Source organism: Pseudophryne corroboree, chromosome 8, assembly GCF_028390025.1.
Source record: "Pseudophryne corroboree isolate aPseCor3 chromosome 8, aPseCor3.hap2, whole genome shotgun sequence".
In the NCBI taxonomy this organism is placed as follows: Eukaryota; Metazoa; Chordata; class Amphibia; order Anura; family Myobatrachidae; genus Pseudophryne; species Pseudophryne corroboree.
The window spans coordinates 383067246-383087943 of NC_086451.1; the positions used below are offsets into that span (position 1 = coordinate 383067246).

Sequence of the window (20698 nt, forward strand, 5' to 3'; positions counted from 1 at the left end):
AGCCTGAAACAGGTAATGGTTTTGGCATATTGCAAACCGCAAGAACCTCTGATGAGGCTGCCAAATCGGAATGTGTAAGTACGCATCCTTGAGATCTAGCGCAATCATGAATTCCTTTGACTCTAAACTTGCAATCACTGAGCGCAGAGATTCCATCTTGAATCTGTAGTAAGTTACGTACCGATTGAGACCATTTAAGTTCAATCTTGGCCTGACTGTGTCATCCGGCTTCGGTACCACAAACAGACTGGAATAATAACCCTGACCCTGTTGGTATACAGGGACCGGAATCAAAACTGCTGAATCCAGTAGGGACTGAATGGCAATTTGCAGAACCGCCCTCTTGTCGTCCGACAGAGGCAGTCCTGTCTTGAAAAACCGCAGTGGCGGAAGACAGTCTAACTCTATTTTGTAACCTCTTAACACTAAATTGCGGATCCACCCATCCGCGGATGTCTGGAACCACGCCAAATGGAACGTCTGAAGGCGTGCTCCCACAATCGGAGAACCGAGATGGGCTGGTAGCCCGTCATGCCACTGGCTTGTCGGTGACCTTAGCGTCCTGACGACTTGTGTTGGTTTGTTGGAAACCACGTCCACGACCACGTCTACTAGGCGTGGCTGTTCCTCTGCCACGTCCGCGAAAGGACTGAGGTCTAAAGGATTTGAACGCAGGTCCAGAGTACCTCCGTCTTGGTACCGGTGGAGGCAATGGTAAGAAAACCGACTTTCCTCCCGTGGCCTCAGAAATCCATGTGTCCAATTCAGGACCAAACAACTTCTTGCCACCGTAAGGCAACGCCTCTATACCTCTTTTGACCTCTGCCTCCGCTTGCCAAGAACGCAGCCAGAGTGCTCGTCGTGCCGTAACTAGCGACGATGAAATACGAGAAGTGAGCTGACAGACGTCAGTAGAAGCTGTACAGAGATACTCCGCAGCCTCACACATTTGATCAGCAAGAAGTATAAGGTGTTCGTCATGTAGGGCAGACTTGAGTTCTGTTATCCATACTATGAGCGCCTTAGTGACCCAGATACCAACCAAGCAAGGTCTCAGCAGCACTCCTGCTGCTACATACATGGACTTTAGCATAGTTTCTATTTTGCGATCTGAAGGGTCTTTAAGCGTAGTAGCAGCTGGCACTGGTATGGTTCATTTCTTTGTAAGTTCCGACACAGACGAATCAACTATTGGTGGATTCTCCTATATACATGTCACAGAGTCTGGAAACGGGTAACTAGACTTAAATCTGCGAGGTATAGAAAACCGTTTATCTGGAGTCTGTCGTGTTTCTACTAACATCTTATTAAGAGACTCCGAAACAGGAAAACACATTGGAGTTCTCGGTCGTTTAGTAAATACGACCTGATCATTTGTCAGAGGTTCCTCAGTTTCTGTAAACTTCAGAGACAGACGCACCGCTCTGATGAGATTATCAATACCTGAGCTGTTTAAAATCCTCACTATCTGACTCCACTTCGCCCTCCTCACCCTCATCTTGTGCCGTGAGGTCTGGCATGGAATCGTCAGAATGCAACATAGCAGAAACTGGTAAATCATAAGACATATGAAATTTATCCTGTCTACCCAAAATGGATTTGGAACTTTCGCAAGGCTGAGACGCCTCCGGTAGTTCTGGCGGTCTCACCCTAGACTCAGATCTTGCCGCTTCCCGCTCTTGTCGAGCGGCGGTCAATTCTGATTGCAACCCAGCCAGTACATTGGCTAGCATTTCCCATGGAGGGTCCGGGGATGAAACTGGCTTTAAAACCGGAGCAGAAATTGTATTCGTAACTGAATCCACAAAACATACTGGACATGTGGTAGATCCATCCGGTAACACACTGCTACAGATTTTGCAGTGATGCTTTTTAATTTTTGCTGGTGCCTTACTCATTATGGAGACAGACAATACAATACACAAAAAACAGACACTTGCACGACTCAGTAAAATAGTACTAAGGTGTCTCTATATATATATATATATATATATATATATATATATATATATATATATATATATATATCTGCCCAAGTGCAGTACACGTGGCCAGTACTATGAAATGTGATCCCAAATTCCCACTAACACCCCTGCGCCTTCGGTGGAGTAGAGATGTAGTACTGGAACGTTCTGGAATCACAACAGGAAGACACAGGAAGCATGGTTAAAATGGCTGCCATGCTTAAAATCATAGTCACAGTACAGGTTACAAGCTTATAAACTGATAGATAACCTGTATGAAAATCCTGTGTAATCATCCCTGCAGCCTAGCATACTGCTGTTGCTGCAGTTTATCCCCCCTCGTGCCGCTGATTGCATCCTCTGCTTGCAGCCTGTAATGCCCCCCCCTGTATGCTCCGTTGCGGATGCAGTATGCGGGGCGGGCAGCGTTAATGTGGGGCCGCCAGCGGGACGCGCTGGAACCAGAGAGCGGGGAGCGCCTGAAGCGCTCTGAGCAGCGGCGGCGGGCGGAGCGGCGGCCGGGCGAACTGTCTAGGATCCAAGCGGCCAGTAGTATGGTGCGCCAGTGAAAGAAAACAATGTCCCCACACAGCGGGGCGGCAGCGTGAGCTGACCGCCCCGACCAACATACCTTGACTCCTGCTCCTGTGATGAGGCTCCGACTGGGCTTCTCTGTAAGCGCCGGCCAGCCTGTCTGCAGGATCTGTATGGCTGTGAGGGTGCTCATTTAGTGAGGACCGACACGCCCCTGCTGCTAGTAGCAGCTTGCACTATCCCTGACCCTGCCTTATGGAAAGGGGAAAGGGATGTGTATGAAAAAAGAAAAATCTTAACAAAAAAATAAAATTATTCAAAAGAATTGTGGACTAAGCCACAGAACCTGTTGCTACGTCGAGCACAGAAAAAAACACTGAGATACTCTGGGATATGGAGGGGTGGAGTGTTCTAAATTTAAATATTCAGTGCCCTGTTTCCTGTGGAAGCCGTCCATATCCCAAGAGTACTCCAGTGACCCCTAGTGGATGAAAAAGAAAACAAAAAGTTCATATGGGCATTTGCAGAGGACGATGGAACAAAGCAGCTGACACTGGCCACGCGGTTCTTTGCTTGGTGACATACATACAAGATGAACGTTACATTCTGGATATAATCCATGCAGATCAAGACGCACAACGCCTATCATTCACTATCCAATCACAAGGGCCGACACGACGCGGTAGGGTTAATAGCTGACTTTGCGCTGCCTCCTCTTATAGCCTGCAAGTTTGGGAAGAACAAAAGCTTCAGTCCTTGTTAATAGCAAGAAAACAAACAAAACAAACACACAGGTGACCCTTATAAACTCTAAACAACTATGATGTCTGCGCATTTTATGGGTTGTACCAAAATACATAAAAAACAGTCCTAGCATTTTGTGAGCACTTTTAATATAACTGAAGCAATGAGCCCAGCCCACCTCTTGTATAATTGTACAGCCCAGATGTGGCAGCCACAACAGTGTGCACCAGAGGCCACCGACCACGAATTTCATGGAGTCTTTTGTGGACATCACTGGGCATAAATCTCAGAGTTTTCTAAAAGATGGTCTTTAATCTGCAGCTACACAGTTTACGGTTCTCAATACATAATTCAATTTGTTATTCATAAATAGTTGAATCACTGCCATCCTAATACTGCATTAGCAACAAACTGTACCAAGTCATGAAACTGACTGGTAACTATACAAGCCATAAACATTAGACTCCTTTTATTCTGCTTAAAAAAACACTATGAATACTTCTCGTGATGCGTTCTACCATGCTTTACCTAGTTTTCATAAATACTCCCCTGTAGTCCACCAAGATAAAATACAGAAGGGTTAATAGCCCACATAGGAGTCACGTGGCCCATGTCCAACTGCACTCAGTCATGAGAAACAAGACCGCTACACGGCCCCTGGGTGTATGGGCATTTATCATCAAACACTCGCTCCTACAACATGGGACACAAGTAATTCAGTATCTGCAAGTACTGGCGCGGGTTACTAGTTCAGTAGTACAGTGCTCTCCCTTTTACTTCACTCATCACTAGATACAATGACAAAATCTCTGGGTTGTATACAACGCTCTGTGGTAATCTGTTGCAATCGTTACGGCGGAATGTGGTACGCCAACTCTGCACCTTTGGCGGCACTTCCCGGCCATCACGTGCAACTGAATCACCCTTTCTATCCAAATCCGCAGATGTGGCATTAGGCAGAAATTACTTCTATTATATATAGGTTTTACACAAAGGGGGCAATTTCAACTGCCTGCGATAACCTCGTCTGGCCGAATTTGCAAGACACCTGCTACACTTTACATTGGTGGGATTTTGCACAAAAGTGTTGAATATACACACTTGATGCAAATCAACCGGGCGATGGGTGCGAGGCATTTAAACAGCGTGACAACAGCAATTCTCACTCTTCGCAGGCAATTGAACTCCCCCCCCATTGATGCTACTGACAGACCGCATTTCCACTCATCCATAGATCCTGATCGTAAGTGGATTGGCAGATGTTTGACTCTGTACTATGATTTGCAACCACTTACTGTAGGTCTACTTCCTACATGGTTGCCACAATCACAGCTTCATCAACTAATAAAAAAAAAGAACTTAGTTATAAGCTCCTGAAAGAGTTACATATCTTGAAAATTTAGAATTCATTTATACATGTGAACCATAGCAATTATTTTACAAAAACATGAATTTGGGGTGTTATGCTCATATGTAATGTTCTGTAATTTAATTGCACTAAAATATAATCCATGCCTTGTTGCTCTTTGAAGAGAAAACATTTTTAGGTTGATTGTTCATTTCCTACAATATACATAATACACTAATTCACAAACAAAACCCATCCATACAATACTTTCACCGATTAGGTTTGTAAGTACATATTCAAAGTGCATTGAATCTGAACGTGAAATGCCAATCTTAGAACACCAAATTCATAGACAATATGTACCTAATTTTGGTGAATTTGGCAGATCTCAGTCAGCAACACACCACACAGCTAAAAACTCAAATGAAAAAGAATTCATATTTCATAGTAAGAAAACAAGACCGCCTCATACTCCATCACAGGACAACCTTTCTTCACAGTAACCTAAAGTTGGTTATTCAGCAGTGTCACCTACCTTGGGTCACTCACTCATGCTCTTCACTGTTTCCTATAGCAGAACACTTACCCTTTCACAATACCCCATGATCAATTGTATGCGTTATCAATGTAGCATACAATATACCCTAAGTATTTAACAGTTAATTAATAATTAGGATATTTCAGAATGGTCCGTCTCTCACTGAATGCCTTCACAATCACATCACTACATGACACTGCAACAAGTCCACAGATCCATACTACTGTAATACTGGCCAGGGGACCACAAGTGTGTGCATAGGTTCTTGTCAGTTTATTGCTCTCTTTCACTGACCTGAAGGAGAATAATTCTCTTGAGATCTTGTGTCCACGCTGAACACTCTCATATTAATGGCTTGAGGAGGACTGTCCTCATTGCTACTTCCTGGGGGTGACAGCATTTCCATCTCCTCCCCCCAGTCAGTCACCGGACGGTGTCCCTCAGGGGAAAATGGGCTTGTGGGCTTGGTCTGCACGACTCCTTCATCAGAGCTTGCATTTGGTGAAGGTATGGCCAACTTTAGAGCTTCCACTTGCTGAGGTAGCCTTTCTTCATGTAGTGTGGCTAGAGAAGCTTTGGTGAGCTCTTTATTGGGTAAATCTTCATCAACTTCTGATGAATCATCTTCAGCACCACTAGCATCTGTCCATTCACCCTCGTCATCTTCCCCCTCATCACTGTCATCTTCACAATTATCTTCAGGAACATTTTTTACTTCAACTCTCTTTTTGTCCAGCACTGCTGCAGATACTTCCGAGGTGTTTTTCAGCATTTCCTTGGCCTTTTGTTCCTCCTGCATTAAGGGAATCATGGTAAGATAAGTCGAGTTTGACATAGTTTGCTCACCTGAAGACTTCAGAGACGTTTTGATACAGCATATCTTATTTGAAGCTTGTCATTGGGCAGACTAATGGGAACATTTACAGATGGTTCCAACCTTAGAACCCTGTCTCAAACTCCCCACCACGCTACCAAGTAAGACATCACAGCTACAGGAAATACCCACAGTGTTACTGTTAATCTAGGCATATTTTTGCCTGCCATACACCAATAATGGGATGGAAAAACATACTGCTTTCTCCACGCAAGTCTCCTTCTCCTCCACTGGCAAAGGCTTATCCTTTTCAACCGCAACCTCCTCCTCCTCTTCTTCTTCTTCCCAGCGGCTATCATGCATGCTGAAAAAAACATGAGATATGCAAATTAACTAACGGTGTATGTTTTATACTAGAACACATAACTGGAGAAGTGACCGCTGTGTATCCCCTATACAAAGATATTTACAAAGTATATCGGATAAGAGAGGGAATAGTGAGGACCTCTTTTCTTGGCCGTAAATGAACATGTAGAACGTCTTCTATACACACCTGTATGGTTTGTTCCGACCTCGGCCTCTCTTCTGATCAGTCCTTTGCGATGGTCTTTTAAGGCTGTCCGCAAGAAACTCTGCCATGGTGGGTGGCTTAGGAGCCCCTCGTTTTCCCTGGTCTGTGAAAGAACAAACAAGAATCATTGAAAAGGTGGATGGGAGAGGTGGGGAGTAGGACTTAAGTCACAGATGTTCCCGACAAGCAAAATGATGGGCTCACCAGAAGTTGTATTTTACATACAAGGGGCACCAGTAAGTTTTGAAAAATTGGACTGCATTACAACGACATAAGGCCAGACGATTGACAATACTACATATTTTAACCAGCTAAATTCAATATGCAGCCCCCTTATGTGATAATAGGCTGACTGCTGAACCTTCCCCACTGGTACACCCTATTGGTCTCTTAATCATTGTTAACTTTATGCAGCTTCTGTTTTTTAAACTGAATCAAGTCTTTTATAACCAGAGATCTGCCCCTCAAGTTTAGACAGGCAGCTAGCGGATGTGTCATTCTGTAATGTAGGCAAGTGTTTGGATTCACGTGTAAATATCTTCTCACGTACAATCTTGAGTTCTCTGGATGCCTCCTCAATCACAAGAAATAAAAGATCAAAACTACACTTGTTAAGTATTGCAATCCAGCGCTTGCAAGACGCTGTGTTATGGCGTCCTATAGTGGGGGAATTTTTTACCCTGAACCGCTGTGGTATCAGTTTCTCTTTGTGATAGTCACTCAATGTAATTCCATGATACAAGTAATCATCCTCTCATTGTTTTAAACGCAGCCACTCCTTATACAAGTGTTCTACAGGCTGTGCCTCAGGGTCATCATTTAGATGCTGTGCAAACAGAATGGACTCAGCTTCAGCCTCAGAAAAAGTCAGTGTGCTCACTTGTGTAAGTATTGCCAGGTTGACAGCCTCAGTGTCCCCCGTGGTAACACCACTGTGTGATTCAGCCATAATGTATCAAAAAAATAAGAATTTACTTACCGATAATTCTATTTCTCATAGTCCGTAGTGGATGCTGGGAACTCCGTAAGGACCATGGGGATTAGCGGCTCCGCAGGAGACTGGGCACAAAAGTAAAAGCTTTAGGACTACCTGGTGTGCACTGGCTCCTCCCCCTATGACCCTCCTCCAAGCCTCAGTTAGGATACTGTGCCCGGACGAGCGTACACAATAAGGAAGGATTTTGAATCACGGGTAAGACTCATACCTGTCACACCAATCACACCGTACAACCTGTGATCTGAACCCAGTTAACAGCATGATAACAGAGGAGCCTCTGAAAGATGGCTCACAACAATAACAACCCGATTTTTGTAACAATAACTATGTACAAGTATTGCAGACAATCCGCACTTGGGATGGGCGCCCAGCATCCACTACGAGAAATAGAATTATCGGTAAGTAAATTCTTATTTTCTCTGACGTCCTAGTGGATGCTGGGAACTCCGTAAGGACCATGGGGATTATACCAAAGCTCCCAAACGGGCGGGAGAGTGCGGATGACTCTGCAGCACCGAATGAGAGAACTCCAGGTCCTCCTCAGCCAGGGTATCAAATTTGTAGAATTTAGCAAACGTGTTTGCCCCTGACCAAGTAGCTGCTCGGCAAAGTTGTAAAGCCGAGACCCCTCGGGCAGCCGCCCAAGATGAGCCCACCTTCCTTGTGGAATGGGCTTTTACAGATTTAGGCTGTGGCAGGCCTGCCACAGAATGTGCAAGCTGAATTGTACTACAAATCCAACGAGCAATAGTCTGCTTAGAAGCAGGAGCACCCAGCTTATTGGGTGCATACAGGATAAACAGCGAGTCAGATTTCCTGACTCCAGTCGTCCTGGAAACATATTTTCAGGGCCCTGACTACGTCCAGCAACTTGGAGTCCTCCAAGTCCCTAGTAGCCGCAGGCACCACAATAGGCTGGTTCAAGTGAAATGCTGAAACCACCTTAGGGAGAAATTGAGGACGAGTCCTCAATTCTGCCCTGTCCGTATGAAAAATTAGGTAAGGGCTTTTATAGGATAAAGCCGCCAATTCTGAGACACGCCTGGCTGAAGCCAGGGCTAACAACATTACCACTTTCCAAGTGAGATATTTTAAGTCCACAGTGGAGAGTGGTTCAAACCAATGTGATTTTAGGAACCCCAAAACTACATTGAGATCCCAAGGTGCCACTGGAGGCACAAAAGGAGGCTGTATATGCAGTACCCCCCTTGACAAACGTCTGAACTTCAGGAACTGAAGCCAGTTCTTTCTGGAAGAAAATCGACAGGGCCGAAATTTGAACCTTAATGGACCCTAATTTTAGGCCCATAGACAGTCCTGTTTGCAGGAAATGTAGGAAACGACCCAGTTGAAATTCCTCTGTAGGGGCCTTCCTGGCCTCGCACCACGCAACATATTTACGCCAAATCCGGTGATAATGTTGCACGGTTACATCCTTCCTGGCTTTGATCAGGGTAGGGATGACTTCATCCGCAATGCCTTTTTCCTTCAGGATCCGGCGTTCAACCGCCAAGCCGTCAAACGCAGCCGCGGTAAGTCTTGGAACAGACAGGGTCCCTGCTGAAGCAGGTCCTTTCTTAGAGGTAGAGGTAGAGGCCACGGGTCCTCTGTGAGCATCTCTTGAAGTTCCGGGTACCAAGTCCTTCTTGGCCAATCCGGAGCCACGAGTATAGTCTTTACTCCTCTCCTTCTTATGATTCTCAGTACCTTGGGTATGAGAGGCAGAGGAGGGAACACATACACTGACTGGTACACCCACGGTGTTACCAGAGCGTCCACAGCTATTGCCTGAGGGTCCCTTGACCTGGCGCAATACCTGTCCAGTTTTTTGTTGAGGCGGGACGCCATCATGTCCACCTTTGGTTTTTCCCAACGGTTCACAATCATGTGGAAGACTTCTGGGTGAAGTCCCCACTCCCCCGGATGGAGGTCGTGTCTGCTGAGGAAGTCTGCTTCCCAGTTGTCCACTCCCGGAATGAACACTGCTGGCAGTGCTATCACATGATTTTCCGCCCAGCGAAGAATCCTTGCAACTTCTGTCATTGCCCTTCTGCTTCTTGTGCCGCCCTGTCTGTTTACGTGGGCGACTGCCGTGATGTTGTCTGACTGGATCAGCACCGGCTGACCTTGAAGCAGAGGTCTTGCTAGGCTTAGAGCATTGTAGATGGCCCTTAGCTCCAGGATATTTATGTGAAGTGATGTCTCCAGGCTTGACCACAAGCCCTGGAAATTTCGTCCCTGTGTGACTGCTCCCCAGCCTCTCAGGCTGGCATCCGTGGTCACCAGGACCCAGTCCTGAATGCCGAATCTGCGGCCCTCTAGAAGATGAGCACTCTGCAACCACCACAGGAGAGAGACACCCTTGTCCTTGGTGACAAGATTATCCGCTGATGCATCTGAAGATGCGACCCGGACCATTTGTCTAGCAGATCCCACTGGAAGGTTCTTGCGTGGAATCTGCCGAATGGGATTGCTTCGTAAGAAGCCACCATCTTTCCCAGGACCCTTGTGCATTGATGCACTGAGACTTGGCCTGGTTTTAGGAGATTTCTGACTAGTTCGGATAACTCCCTGGCTTTCTCCTCCGGGAGAAACACCTTTTTCTGGACTGTGTCCAGGATCATCCCTAGGAATAGGAGTCGGGTAGTCGGGATCAGCTGAGATTTTGGAATATTGAGAATCCAACCGTGCTGGCGCAGCACTATCTGAGATAGTGCTACCCCGACTTCCAACTGTTCCCTGGATCTTGCCCTTTTCAGAAGATCGTCCAAGTAAGGGATAACTAAAACTCCCTTCCTTCGAAGGAGTATCATCATTTCGGCCATTACCTTGGCAAAGACCCGGGGTGCCGTGGACAATCCAAACGGCAGCGTCTGAAACGGATAGTGACAGTTCTGTACCACAAACCTGAGGTACCCTTGGTGAGAAGGGCAAATTGGGACATGTAGGTAAGCATCTTTGATGTCCAGAGACACCATATAGTCCCCGTCTTCCAGGTTTGCAATCACTGCTCTGAGTGACTCCATCTTGAATTTGAACCTTTGTATGTAAGTGTTCAAGGATTTTAGGTTTAAAATTGGTCTCACCGAGCCGTCCGGCTTCGGTACCACAAATAGTGTGGAATAGTACCCCTTTCCCTGTTGTAGAAGGGGTACCTTGATTATCACCTGCTGGGAATACAGCTTGTGAATGGCATCCAATACTGCCTCCCTGTCTGAGGGAGACGTCGGTAAAGCAGACTTTAGAAAACGGCGAGGGGGAGACGTCTCGAATTCCAATTTGTACCCCTGAGATACCACTTGAAGGATCCAGGGGTCCACTTGCGAGTGGGCCCACTGCGCACTGAACTTCTTGAGACGGGCCCCCACCGTGTCTGCTTGTAAAGCCCCAGCGTCATGCTGAGGACTTTGCGGAGGCGGGAGAGGGCTTTTGTTCCTGGGAACTGGCTGTTTGTTGCAACCTTTTTCCTCTCCCTCTGCCACTGCCACGGGGCATAAATGAGGCGCCTTTTGCCCGCTTGCCCTTATGGGGCCGAAAGGACTGCGCCTGATAATACGGCGTCTTCTTAGGTTGAGAAGCTACCTGGGGTAAAAATGTGGATTTTCCAGCAGTTGCCGTGGCTACCAGGTCTGATAGACCTACCCCAAATAACTCCTCCCCCTTATAAGGCAATACTTCCATGTGCCTTTTAGAATCCGCATCACCTGACCACTGCAGCGTCCATAAACCTCTTCTAGCAGAAATGGACAGCGCGCTAACTCTTGATGCCAGTCGGCAAATATCCCTCTGTGCATCACGCATATATAGAAATGCATCCTTCAAATGCTCTATAGTCAGTAATATACTGTCCCTATCTAGGGTATCAATATTTTCAGTCAGGGAATCCGACCACGCCAGGCCCGCACTGCACATCCAGGCTGAGGCGATTGCTGGTCGCAGTATAACACCCGTGTGAGAGTACATACATTTTAGGATATTCTCCAGCTTTCTATCGGCAGGTTCCTTTAGGGCGGCCGTATCAGGAGAAGGTAGTGCTACCTGTTTTGACAAACGTGTGAGCGCTTTATCCACCCTAGGGGGTGTTTCCCAACGTGCCCTATCCTCTGGCGGGAAAGGGTACGATGCCAATAACCTTTTAGGAATTATCAGTTTTTTATCGGGGGAAACCCACGCCTCATCTCACACTTCATTTAATTCCTCAGATACAGGAAAAACTACAGGCAGTTTTTTCTCACCAAACATAATACCCTTTTTAGTGGTACTTGTATTATCAGAGATATGCAATACATTTTTAATTGCTTCAATCCTGTAACGTGTGGCCCTAGTGGAAGTCACGTTTGTCTCATCATCGTCGACACTGGAGTCAGTATCCGTGTCTGCCATTTGAGGTAACGGCCGTTTTAAAGCCCCTGCTCATCCACTCAGGTGTCGACTCCCCAGGGGGTGACAACTGTATAATAGGCAATTGCTCCGCCTCCATCTCATTTTCCTCCTCAAACATATCGACACAATCGTACCGACACACCGCGCACACACAGGGAATGCTCTTATAGAGGACAGGACCCCACTAGCCCTTTGGGGAGACAGAGGGAGAGTATGCCAGCACACACCAGAGCGCTATATATAAACAGGAATACCACTATAAAATGTGCTTTTCCCTTTATAGCTGCTGTTAGTATCAAAACTGCGCCAAATTAGTGCCCCCCCTCTCTTTTTTACCCTTTTTTGTAGTGCAGGACTGCAGGGGAGAGTCAGGGAGACGTCCTTCCAGCGCAGCTGTGATGGAAAATTGCGCCTGTGTGCTGAGGAGATAGGCTCCGCCCCCTTCTCGGCAGCCTTTTCTCCCGCTTTTTTGTAAGTTCTGGCAGGGGTTAAAATACATCCATATAGCCCTGGGGGTTATATGTGGTGTATTTATGCCAGCCAAGGTGTTTTACATTGCTGCTCAGGGCGCCCCCCCCCTAGCGCCCTGCACCCTCAGTGACCGGAGTGTGAAGTGTGCCTGAGTAACAATGGCGCACAGCTGCAGTGCTGTGCGCTACCTTGTTGAAGACTGATGTCTTCTGCCGCCGATTTTTCCGGACCTCTTCTTGCTTCTGGCTCTGTAAGGGGGCTGGCGGCGCGGCTCTGGGACCGAGCTCCGAGGCTGGGCCTGTGTTCGGTCCCTCTGGAGCTAATGGTGTCCAGTAGCCTAAGAAGCCCAATCCACTCTGCACTTCAGGTGAGTTCGCTTCTTCTCCCCTTAGTCCCTCGATGCAGTGAGCCTGTTGCCAGCAGGTCTCACTGAAAATAAAAAACCTAAAACTTTCACTAAGAAGCTCAGGAGAGCCCCTAGTGTGCACCCTTCTCGGCCGGGCACAAAAATCTAACTGAGGCTTGGAGGAGGGTCATAGGGGGAGGAGCCAGTGCACACCAGGTAGTCCTAAAGCTTTTACTTTTGTGCCCAGTCTCCTGCGGAGCCGCTATTCCCCATGGTCCTTACGGAGTTCCCAGCATCCACTAGGACGTCAGAGAAATAACAATGTCCTGACACTTAGAAGCAAAGTTAATAAATCCAAATCAATGGGTGTTTACGCTTTAAGGATAATCCCTGGTCTTGCCAACAAGAGACATCCAAATGCAAACGTGTAGAAAGCAGCACTCCCAATATGTGATACATCAGCTGGTGCCCTCCTAGAAACCACTGCGGGTCCAATGTACAGAACGCGAAGGCGGCATTCAGATCAATAATGCAACAACAGACCGTTGTATTTTCTTTTCAACGTTTCGAAGCAACTTTATTTAGTCATCAAGATAATACAAACAATACCTTTATACCCCCACCACATATCTGTCCAGGTGTGCGATCCGATGTGTCCGCGCCCACTGATGATGCCTCCACCCTGTGCCGCGTCCACTGATGATGCCTCCACCCTGTGCCGCACCCACTGATGACGCCTCCACCCTGGGCCTCTGGTGTACCTCCGTGTTTTTAATGAAGTGTTGTTTGAGGTTGTTACCATGGTGATGCGACGCATGGTGGAGGCGTCATCAATGGTCACACACACACAGTGGTGGCCAAAATTGCGGACACTTTTTGAAGTGTTTTTCCACTTTGAATGCTTATAAAAGCTGTTACACTTCATGCAGTGCAAAGATTCATACAGTATATCAAATGAAAGAAAATGTAATGCTGAATTCAACACAATAAAACAGGAGGTCAAATATTTGCATTACAAGGGAAATTATGCTACATTTAGTCAGACAAAGCAGCACAGATGCGTGAGATTCAAGAAGTGGATTGTAGTAACAGCTACTACCAGCCAATAGGAATCGTCGTTCTGAGGACCAATCAGCTGTCGTTTATGAGCAGGTGTAATGTCATGTTCAAAGGTGGGAAAGGTCAGTTTGGCAGTTTCATTTTGCAGAAAAAAGTTGGTTACTGAAGCGCAATTACAGTTGGATGTATGTATGTATGTATGTATGTATGTATGTATGTATGTATGTATGTATGTATGTATGTGTGTGTGTGTGTGTGTATGTGTGTGTGTGTATTGTGTAGTGCTATTGACGGTGTAAAAAATAAATACAACGTCGCCCAGACAAAGTAGTGACTAGTCACCCAGGAAGAGATCCAGGATTGAGGTGTTACCTGAAAATGGTGTTTCGTATGCAGCAATTGCAAGAGAAGTTGGTGGGAATGTGATAACATCAGGAGTACGAAAATTTTGTTTACGCTATCAGAAAACACAATCTGTACAAAACAAAGAAGGAAAAGGCCGGAAAAAGTGCACAACCGCTGTTGATGATAGGAGAATAAAACAAATTTGCGTCAGGGACAGATGGATGTCATCTGCGGCCATTAGCAGTGAACTGAATGCAACTGGTGTTTTCGTCAGTGCAAGAACGGTATGGAGAAGACAAACTGAGGTTGGCCTAAAAGGGAGGATTCCCTGAAAAACGCCATTGCTGAATAAAAAAGCAGCGTCAGAAACGAATACAGTGGGCAAAAGAACACATTGCTTGGACAGAAGGTCAGTGGAAACAAGTGATATGGAGTGACGAAACTAAGATATCGATATTTGGTAGTGATGGGAGAAAATGTGAGACTTCGCATCGGGAAGAGGTACATCCAGATTGCATTCAAGCGACAGCAAAGAATCCTACAAGTGATATGATCTAGGCATGTATGACCGCAGATGCTGTAGGCCGCCTTCATGTCATAGATGGCACACTGAACAGCAGAAAGTACATTGACACCATCCTACAATGAAAACTCCTACCTTCTATCAGGGATCTTTTTCCAGATAATGCCCCATTTTTTTCCCAAGCAGGATTCAGCTCCCTGCCACACTGTACGGATATGCAAACAGTGGTTCACGGAGAATGACATACAGGTACTGGGATGGCCAGGAAAGTAGGATTTTGGTACTTACCAGGTCTTTTCTTTGAATCCATAGGGGGCACTGGAGTACTCTTGGGATATGGAAATGTAGCCGGGAATGGCACATTTAAATATTTAAATTAGTAACTGGTCACCCCCTCCATACTCCCATAGAGACTTCAGTATTTTTACTGAACCGAACAGGAGCGATAGAGAGGATGAACCATAGAGAATTACATATAACATTATAATATAACGGTCAACACTAAAGTTGACACATGACGTAAATTATAACGGTCAACGCTAAAGTTGACACACAACGTAACTGACAACTAAACAGTTTACACCATAATAGATATCACCGTAACATCGTATCCATTGGTGATAATGTGTTCTCATAAGATCCACTGAGCTTACCACAAGAGAGGAAAAACTGCTCTGGGTGGGCGTCCAGTGTCCCCTATGGATTCAAAGAAAAGGATTTACCTGGTAAGTACCAAAATCCTATTTTCTTTTTCATCCACTAGGGGTCACTGGAGTACTCTTGGGACGTACCAAAGTTTCCCCCTTGGACGGGAGAGCTGTTTGGCACCTGTAACACTAGCCGGCCAAAGCTATATGCTGATGCCGGAAACGTAGCAAACTTGCAAAAGCGCACTGATGGTCATGCACAGATAACCCTGTAGCAGCTCGTCTAAGTTGTTTCTTAGAAGGTCCACGACCTGCTGTGTATGACGTTTACAAGGAACGTGTGAAATGGTCTGACACTGATGCAGGCGGTTGTAGCCTGCCTATGACGTTCTCAAGAACGTGTGGAATGGTCTGACACTGATGCAGGCGGTTGTAGCCTATGATGAAGCTAAGCCTGATGTATGGTATAAGGTCTGCTTGGAAGCTGGCAAAGCAAAGTTAACTACATTACAGAGAACAAACTGTGTGTCTGTGTTACGTACAGTTGATGTTTGGGCTACATAAACGCGCAGAGCGCGTACCACATCTCAAGTAACTGAAGTTTCTGAACCTACTGATAACACAGGAACTACGATTGATTAAGTGATGTGTAACATCTTTGGGAAGACAACGGAATTTGTGGTAAGAAAACTGAATTTGTGCAAAGTTCCACTCTATGATCATAACACACCAGATACGGTGACTTGCATGAGAAGGCACCCAATGTTAAAACACGCCTTACTGAGGCTAAGGGAAACTGTTTTCCAAGTGAAAAACTTAACATCCACTTGTTGTAAGGGTTCAAAATATGAAGATTGTAAGAAAAAAATTAAATCTAAAACCAGATCCAAGTCCCATGGCATAGTAGGAGGTATAAATGGAGATCGTACTCTGAGGACACCTTGCAGAAAGGTGTGTACAGTCGGCAAAAGAGCCAAACGCCTGTGAAAGTGAATTGACAAGGCAAAGACCTGCACCTTGAGTGTAGAAACGTAGTCCTCCACCTAACCCAGTCTGTTAAAATATTAAAAGAGGGGATAACTTGAAGGATGATGTCGGAAACGTCCGAGCTTCCCACCAACCTACATAGGCACGGCAAATTGTGTGATAATGAGCTGCCATAACTGGCTTCCTAGCACGTAACCAGGTTGGTAGAAACAGATTCTGGAACGCCCTCCCTTATTAAGAGGGCGGTTTCAACAACCACCCCGGCAAACGCAGCCGCGCTAAATCGGGGTAAAGGAACGTACCCTGTTGTAACAGATCCGAACGTGGCGTACGCGGTCAAGGATCAGCTGCGAGTAGTTCTGGGAGATTCGAGAACCATGCTCTCCGAGGCCAATAAAGCACCACTAGTACGACCGATGTGGGACTCTCGTTTGGTCCGCTTTAGCAACCTAGGAAACAGCGGAAACATTGAAACCGATACAAAGCTGTACGGTCACGCGATCGTGAGAGCATCCACTGCCTTTTGAGCTCGTGCTCTGGACACATACTGGAATGTTTGGGGGGTTTTTTATTGAGAGATGCCATTAGATCCCCCTGTGGGTAATTCCACTGCTGGACCAACATCTGGAACGCTTCTGAATTCAATGCCCAGTTTCCTGGATGAAAATCCTGACAGCTGGGACAATCTGCCTCCCAGCTGTCCACTCCAAAACAAACACTGCCGACAATATCACCTGGTGACACTCGGCCCAATTGAGGATTCGAGCAACTTCCCGCATGCCATGCGACCTCGAATTCCTCCTTGTTTTGTATGCGACCGCCGTGGCGTTGTCTGACTGCACCTGGACAGTATGAGACCGGAGCATGTGCACTGCTTGTTGCAGCGCGTTGGAAATTGCCCTGAGATACAGGTCATTTAATTGACAGCAATCTTCCATGATCTGACCAGAGACTCTGAAGTTGACAATTTCGGACCACAGCTCCCCAACCCGAGACTCGCGTCCGTTGTAAGAATTATCCAATTCCAGACGCCGAACATTCTCCCTGCGGTGAGATTGTGTACTTGGAGCCACCAGAGTAGTGATACTCTGGCCCTTGGAGCTAACCGCACTATGTGATGAATTTGTAGATGCGTGCAATACCATTCAGGTGAAAATGACCTGAGTGAACTCCTGCAAACTGGAGTGCGTCGAAAGACGCCACCCTCCCTCCTAGTAGTCGTCCAAATGCACCAAGATAGTCCGTGGATTGCGTACTAACTGTACGCGATGACGAACACTTTGTGTTGTGTTCAGGCAGGGAAATCCGTTTATCCACGGAATCATTCCTATGCATGAATCATTTGTAACGGAATGAGGGTTGATTTCTTGAGGTTGACAATCCAACCGTGCTGAACGACGCCATTGTACGTTAGTAATGCACGTTGCAGGTATAAGCGTTGAAACGGAGCGTTGATGAGCAGATCTCCAAAGTACGGAACTGTTATCCTTCTCAGGGATCTGAGATGAGCTATGACAGCCTTTACTTGTGACTACCCGAGGCGCCGATAAGAAGCCAAATGGTAGCATCTGAAAGTAAGAATGGATTTTTACAGAAAACCATAAGTAGGCCTGTGTAAATACGAGATCCATCGTAATCCGGTATTACTGCAGATCCCAATCTGCAGTCACCGACGGCAAGTATTCCATGATGAATCTGTAGCAAGCAACGTACTGTCTGCAGGGTCAGTATCGGACTGACAGAGTCATCCAGTTTTGGAACTAACCCAAACCGAAATATAAACCGCGACTCGGGTGTTAACTGCTGTTGAGACTACTATAGCCTGTGTCTCTGTAGCACCGCCGTTTTGTCCTCTGACCTAGGCAGACCTGTCTTGCCAATGGCAATGATGGGAAACCGTCGACTGTATTTTAATAATCTGTGAATCCAACTTTGCGGATCCACCTGTGGATATCCACCACTGACGATATGGATATGGAAACCGTCGACTGTATTTTAATAATCTGTGAATCCAACTTTGCGGATCCACCTGTGGATATCCACCACCACGGAGATGCTGGAACGCCATTATGGCATTGGCTTGGCATTGGCTTGTCAGTGGCGTAGATGTAAAGGCCACTGAAACTTGGATAGAGACCTCTCGAAGTAGGTGGCCGTACCATAACCGTAGTCTTCCACATGTCCTGTAGCACGGTGGTGAATGGACCGAGTCGTAAAGACAATATCCTGAGTAGTTCTATTCGGGAATTTGCGTAGACAATGGTAGGAAACCAGATATTCCTGCGAAAAGCAGGTGTCCAAAACAGGACCAAACCTCTAGCCAGCGCAAGGTAATGCCTCTATTCTCGTTCGAAATCCGACATCGCCTGTTAAGAACGTAGTCAAAGTGGACGTTGTCCCGCCACTAGTGAAGCTTAAAGGCGAGAACAAAACTGGCTGACGTCCACAGAAGCTGTCATCAGCGAGAAGTTTAAGGTGTTCTTTTTGTAGTGCAATGTGAACTGGAGTGCCATGCCACTCCAGCCTTGTTAACCCAAACTCCCACCAAAGCAGGGCGAAGCAACGTCCCTACTGTCGTGTACTGTAGGGTATGCTCCGACGGGTAATTAAACGTCGTAGACCGAAACGGACAAGGAATAACAGTTGAGAACCTGACGGACTGGCCTGTTGATATGAGGACTGGCGGTGAATTGACCGCAAACAATCCAGCTGAAACAGTCATTTATAAGACAACAAGCATAATTTGTCCCTCAAGGCAGTACATGCGCCCGCATCCCAAAGAGGAGCGGCAAGGGTCTGTCTGTGCAGTCGCATTTGTCCGACACACTGTCTGACCAACTTTGCAGCGAAGCTGCGTGTGACTTTGCAGTAGACTTACTGCTCATGTACACCAACCAGTAAGTACAGAAGGACAGACCCGTATCGAGACTTAGTACCCTGTAAGTAAAGTGTGTTTAAATCTGCATTACAGTGCACGTGTGCTGTACGAAAACAAACTAAAACTCCTAACACCCCGGCTCCTCCAGAGGCTGAGTGATGTATGGCAGCAACTTCCTGGGAAGAACCAGGAAGTAAAGTTAAAATTGTGTCTGCCATGTGCTTGCTGATTGCAAGAATAGATTGCAATGTTAACGGATACACCAATCTTCACGAGATAGAGATATATATATATATTATACATCCATACATACACACACACATATACACTATATCCATATATCTTATATTGCCCAGCAGTCATATTATTGTGACCCCCTCACAGGCTTAATAGCCTGAGCTGTTTGCTGCCTGAACGCAGCTTAGTTATTGGGGCCTCCCTGCGGACCCTCCGTCTACATCTCCCGTCGCCAGCGGCTTTAACACGCACGCCGCTACAGTCAGCTTGTGAATAGACGGCTATCTCCCCTCCGCTGCACAGCTCATGTGGGTATTGCAGGACACTTATGCCGAGGACGCTCGGCTTTGACCAGCCCACCGGAGAGGTATTGAGTTCTAACCGAGGGACATACACCCAATTGGGAAAGTATCCGTGCACCTTTTTCTTCTGTCTGTTTATTAGAAATCAACTATATTAAGTGGAATACGGACTTTCACCATTAAGGACACGTCCGCCATTACAGCATTAACCACGAGCTATTATCAGACATTATGAGTATACTATAATGTGACTCTTTTTATTATTATTTTCATACCGGTATATATGTCTTAAATCCATTTTCATCAATAATAAATATTGCATTTATTTACGTTGCCTCTCTTCACATTTATACATATTTTCCTGACATTCAGCGCAGCCGTCTGTTTTCCTTTCTCCCTGCGGGCATTCCTCCCCCCCTCTCTGTCCTGCAGCCTTGGACCGCGGCAGCTATGAGAGCTGTCCGCGGTCATGATGCTGCAGACTTCCCCCCACTGCTCCCCCCCTGGAGCTCCGACTAGTCAGCGGATGGGAGCCGGGGAGCGGCGGAAGCAGGGACCGGGGAGCGGCGGAACTTGAGCGGCTGTGGCCGGAGCGGCTTGCCGGAGACTGGGGAGCGGATGAAAGAGCGGGCCGCGGCAGTAGCTGTCCGCGGCCAGCTCGCCCACTCTCTACTCCAGAGCCGTGTGAACCGAGGGAGGCGGGCGGCATGTGTGCAGACGCCGGAGATGCAGGGAGAGGCGAGCGGACCTGCGGCAGTGCCGGGAACCGCTCGCTGGCTCCCCCTGCAAGTGCTCAGCGGCGCCGGATCCTCACACTGGTCGGCGGGTAGGGAGCGGCGGCTAGGGAGCGACGAGTGGCAGGCAGCAGGGGTTGTATAAACACATAATACATTGTATAAATAAAATACAGTCCCCACAAAGAGGGCGGCAGCGTGAGCTGACCGCCCGCAATAAACAGTAATAGAAAGTAAGTGAGCGGCGGCAGTGAGAGCTGCCTAACCGCTCAGTAC

At 46.9% G+C, this 20698-nt stretch overlaps 1 protein-coding gene across 7 annotated transcripts in view; it reads right to left on the bottom strand.

Moving 5' to 3' along the window:
- Window positions 1–20698, bottom strand: part of CCDC9 (coiled-coil domain containing 9) — a 172852-nt gene that overhangs the window by 83524 nt on the left and 68630 nt on the right. For 6 of the 7 annotated variants that reach the window (XM_063937635.1, XM_063937639.1, XM_063937636.1 and 3 more), the window contains 3 exons: window positions 6496–6616; window positions 6201–6306; window positions 5423–5921 (listed from right to left, as the gene is read on the bottom strand). In XM_063937635.1, coding sequence (XP_063793705.1) covers window positions 5423–5921; window positions 6201–6306; window positions 6496–6616 — 726 coding nt within the window. Of the gene's footprint in view, window positions 1–795; window positions 3222–5422; window positions 5922–6200; window positions 6307–6495; window positions 6617–20698 lie in introns of those variants that run through there. The other variant, XM_063937640.1, reaches the window with a different exon arrangement.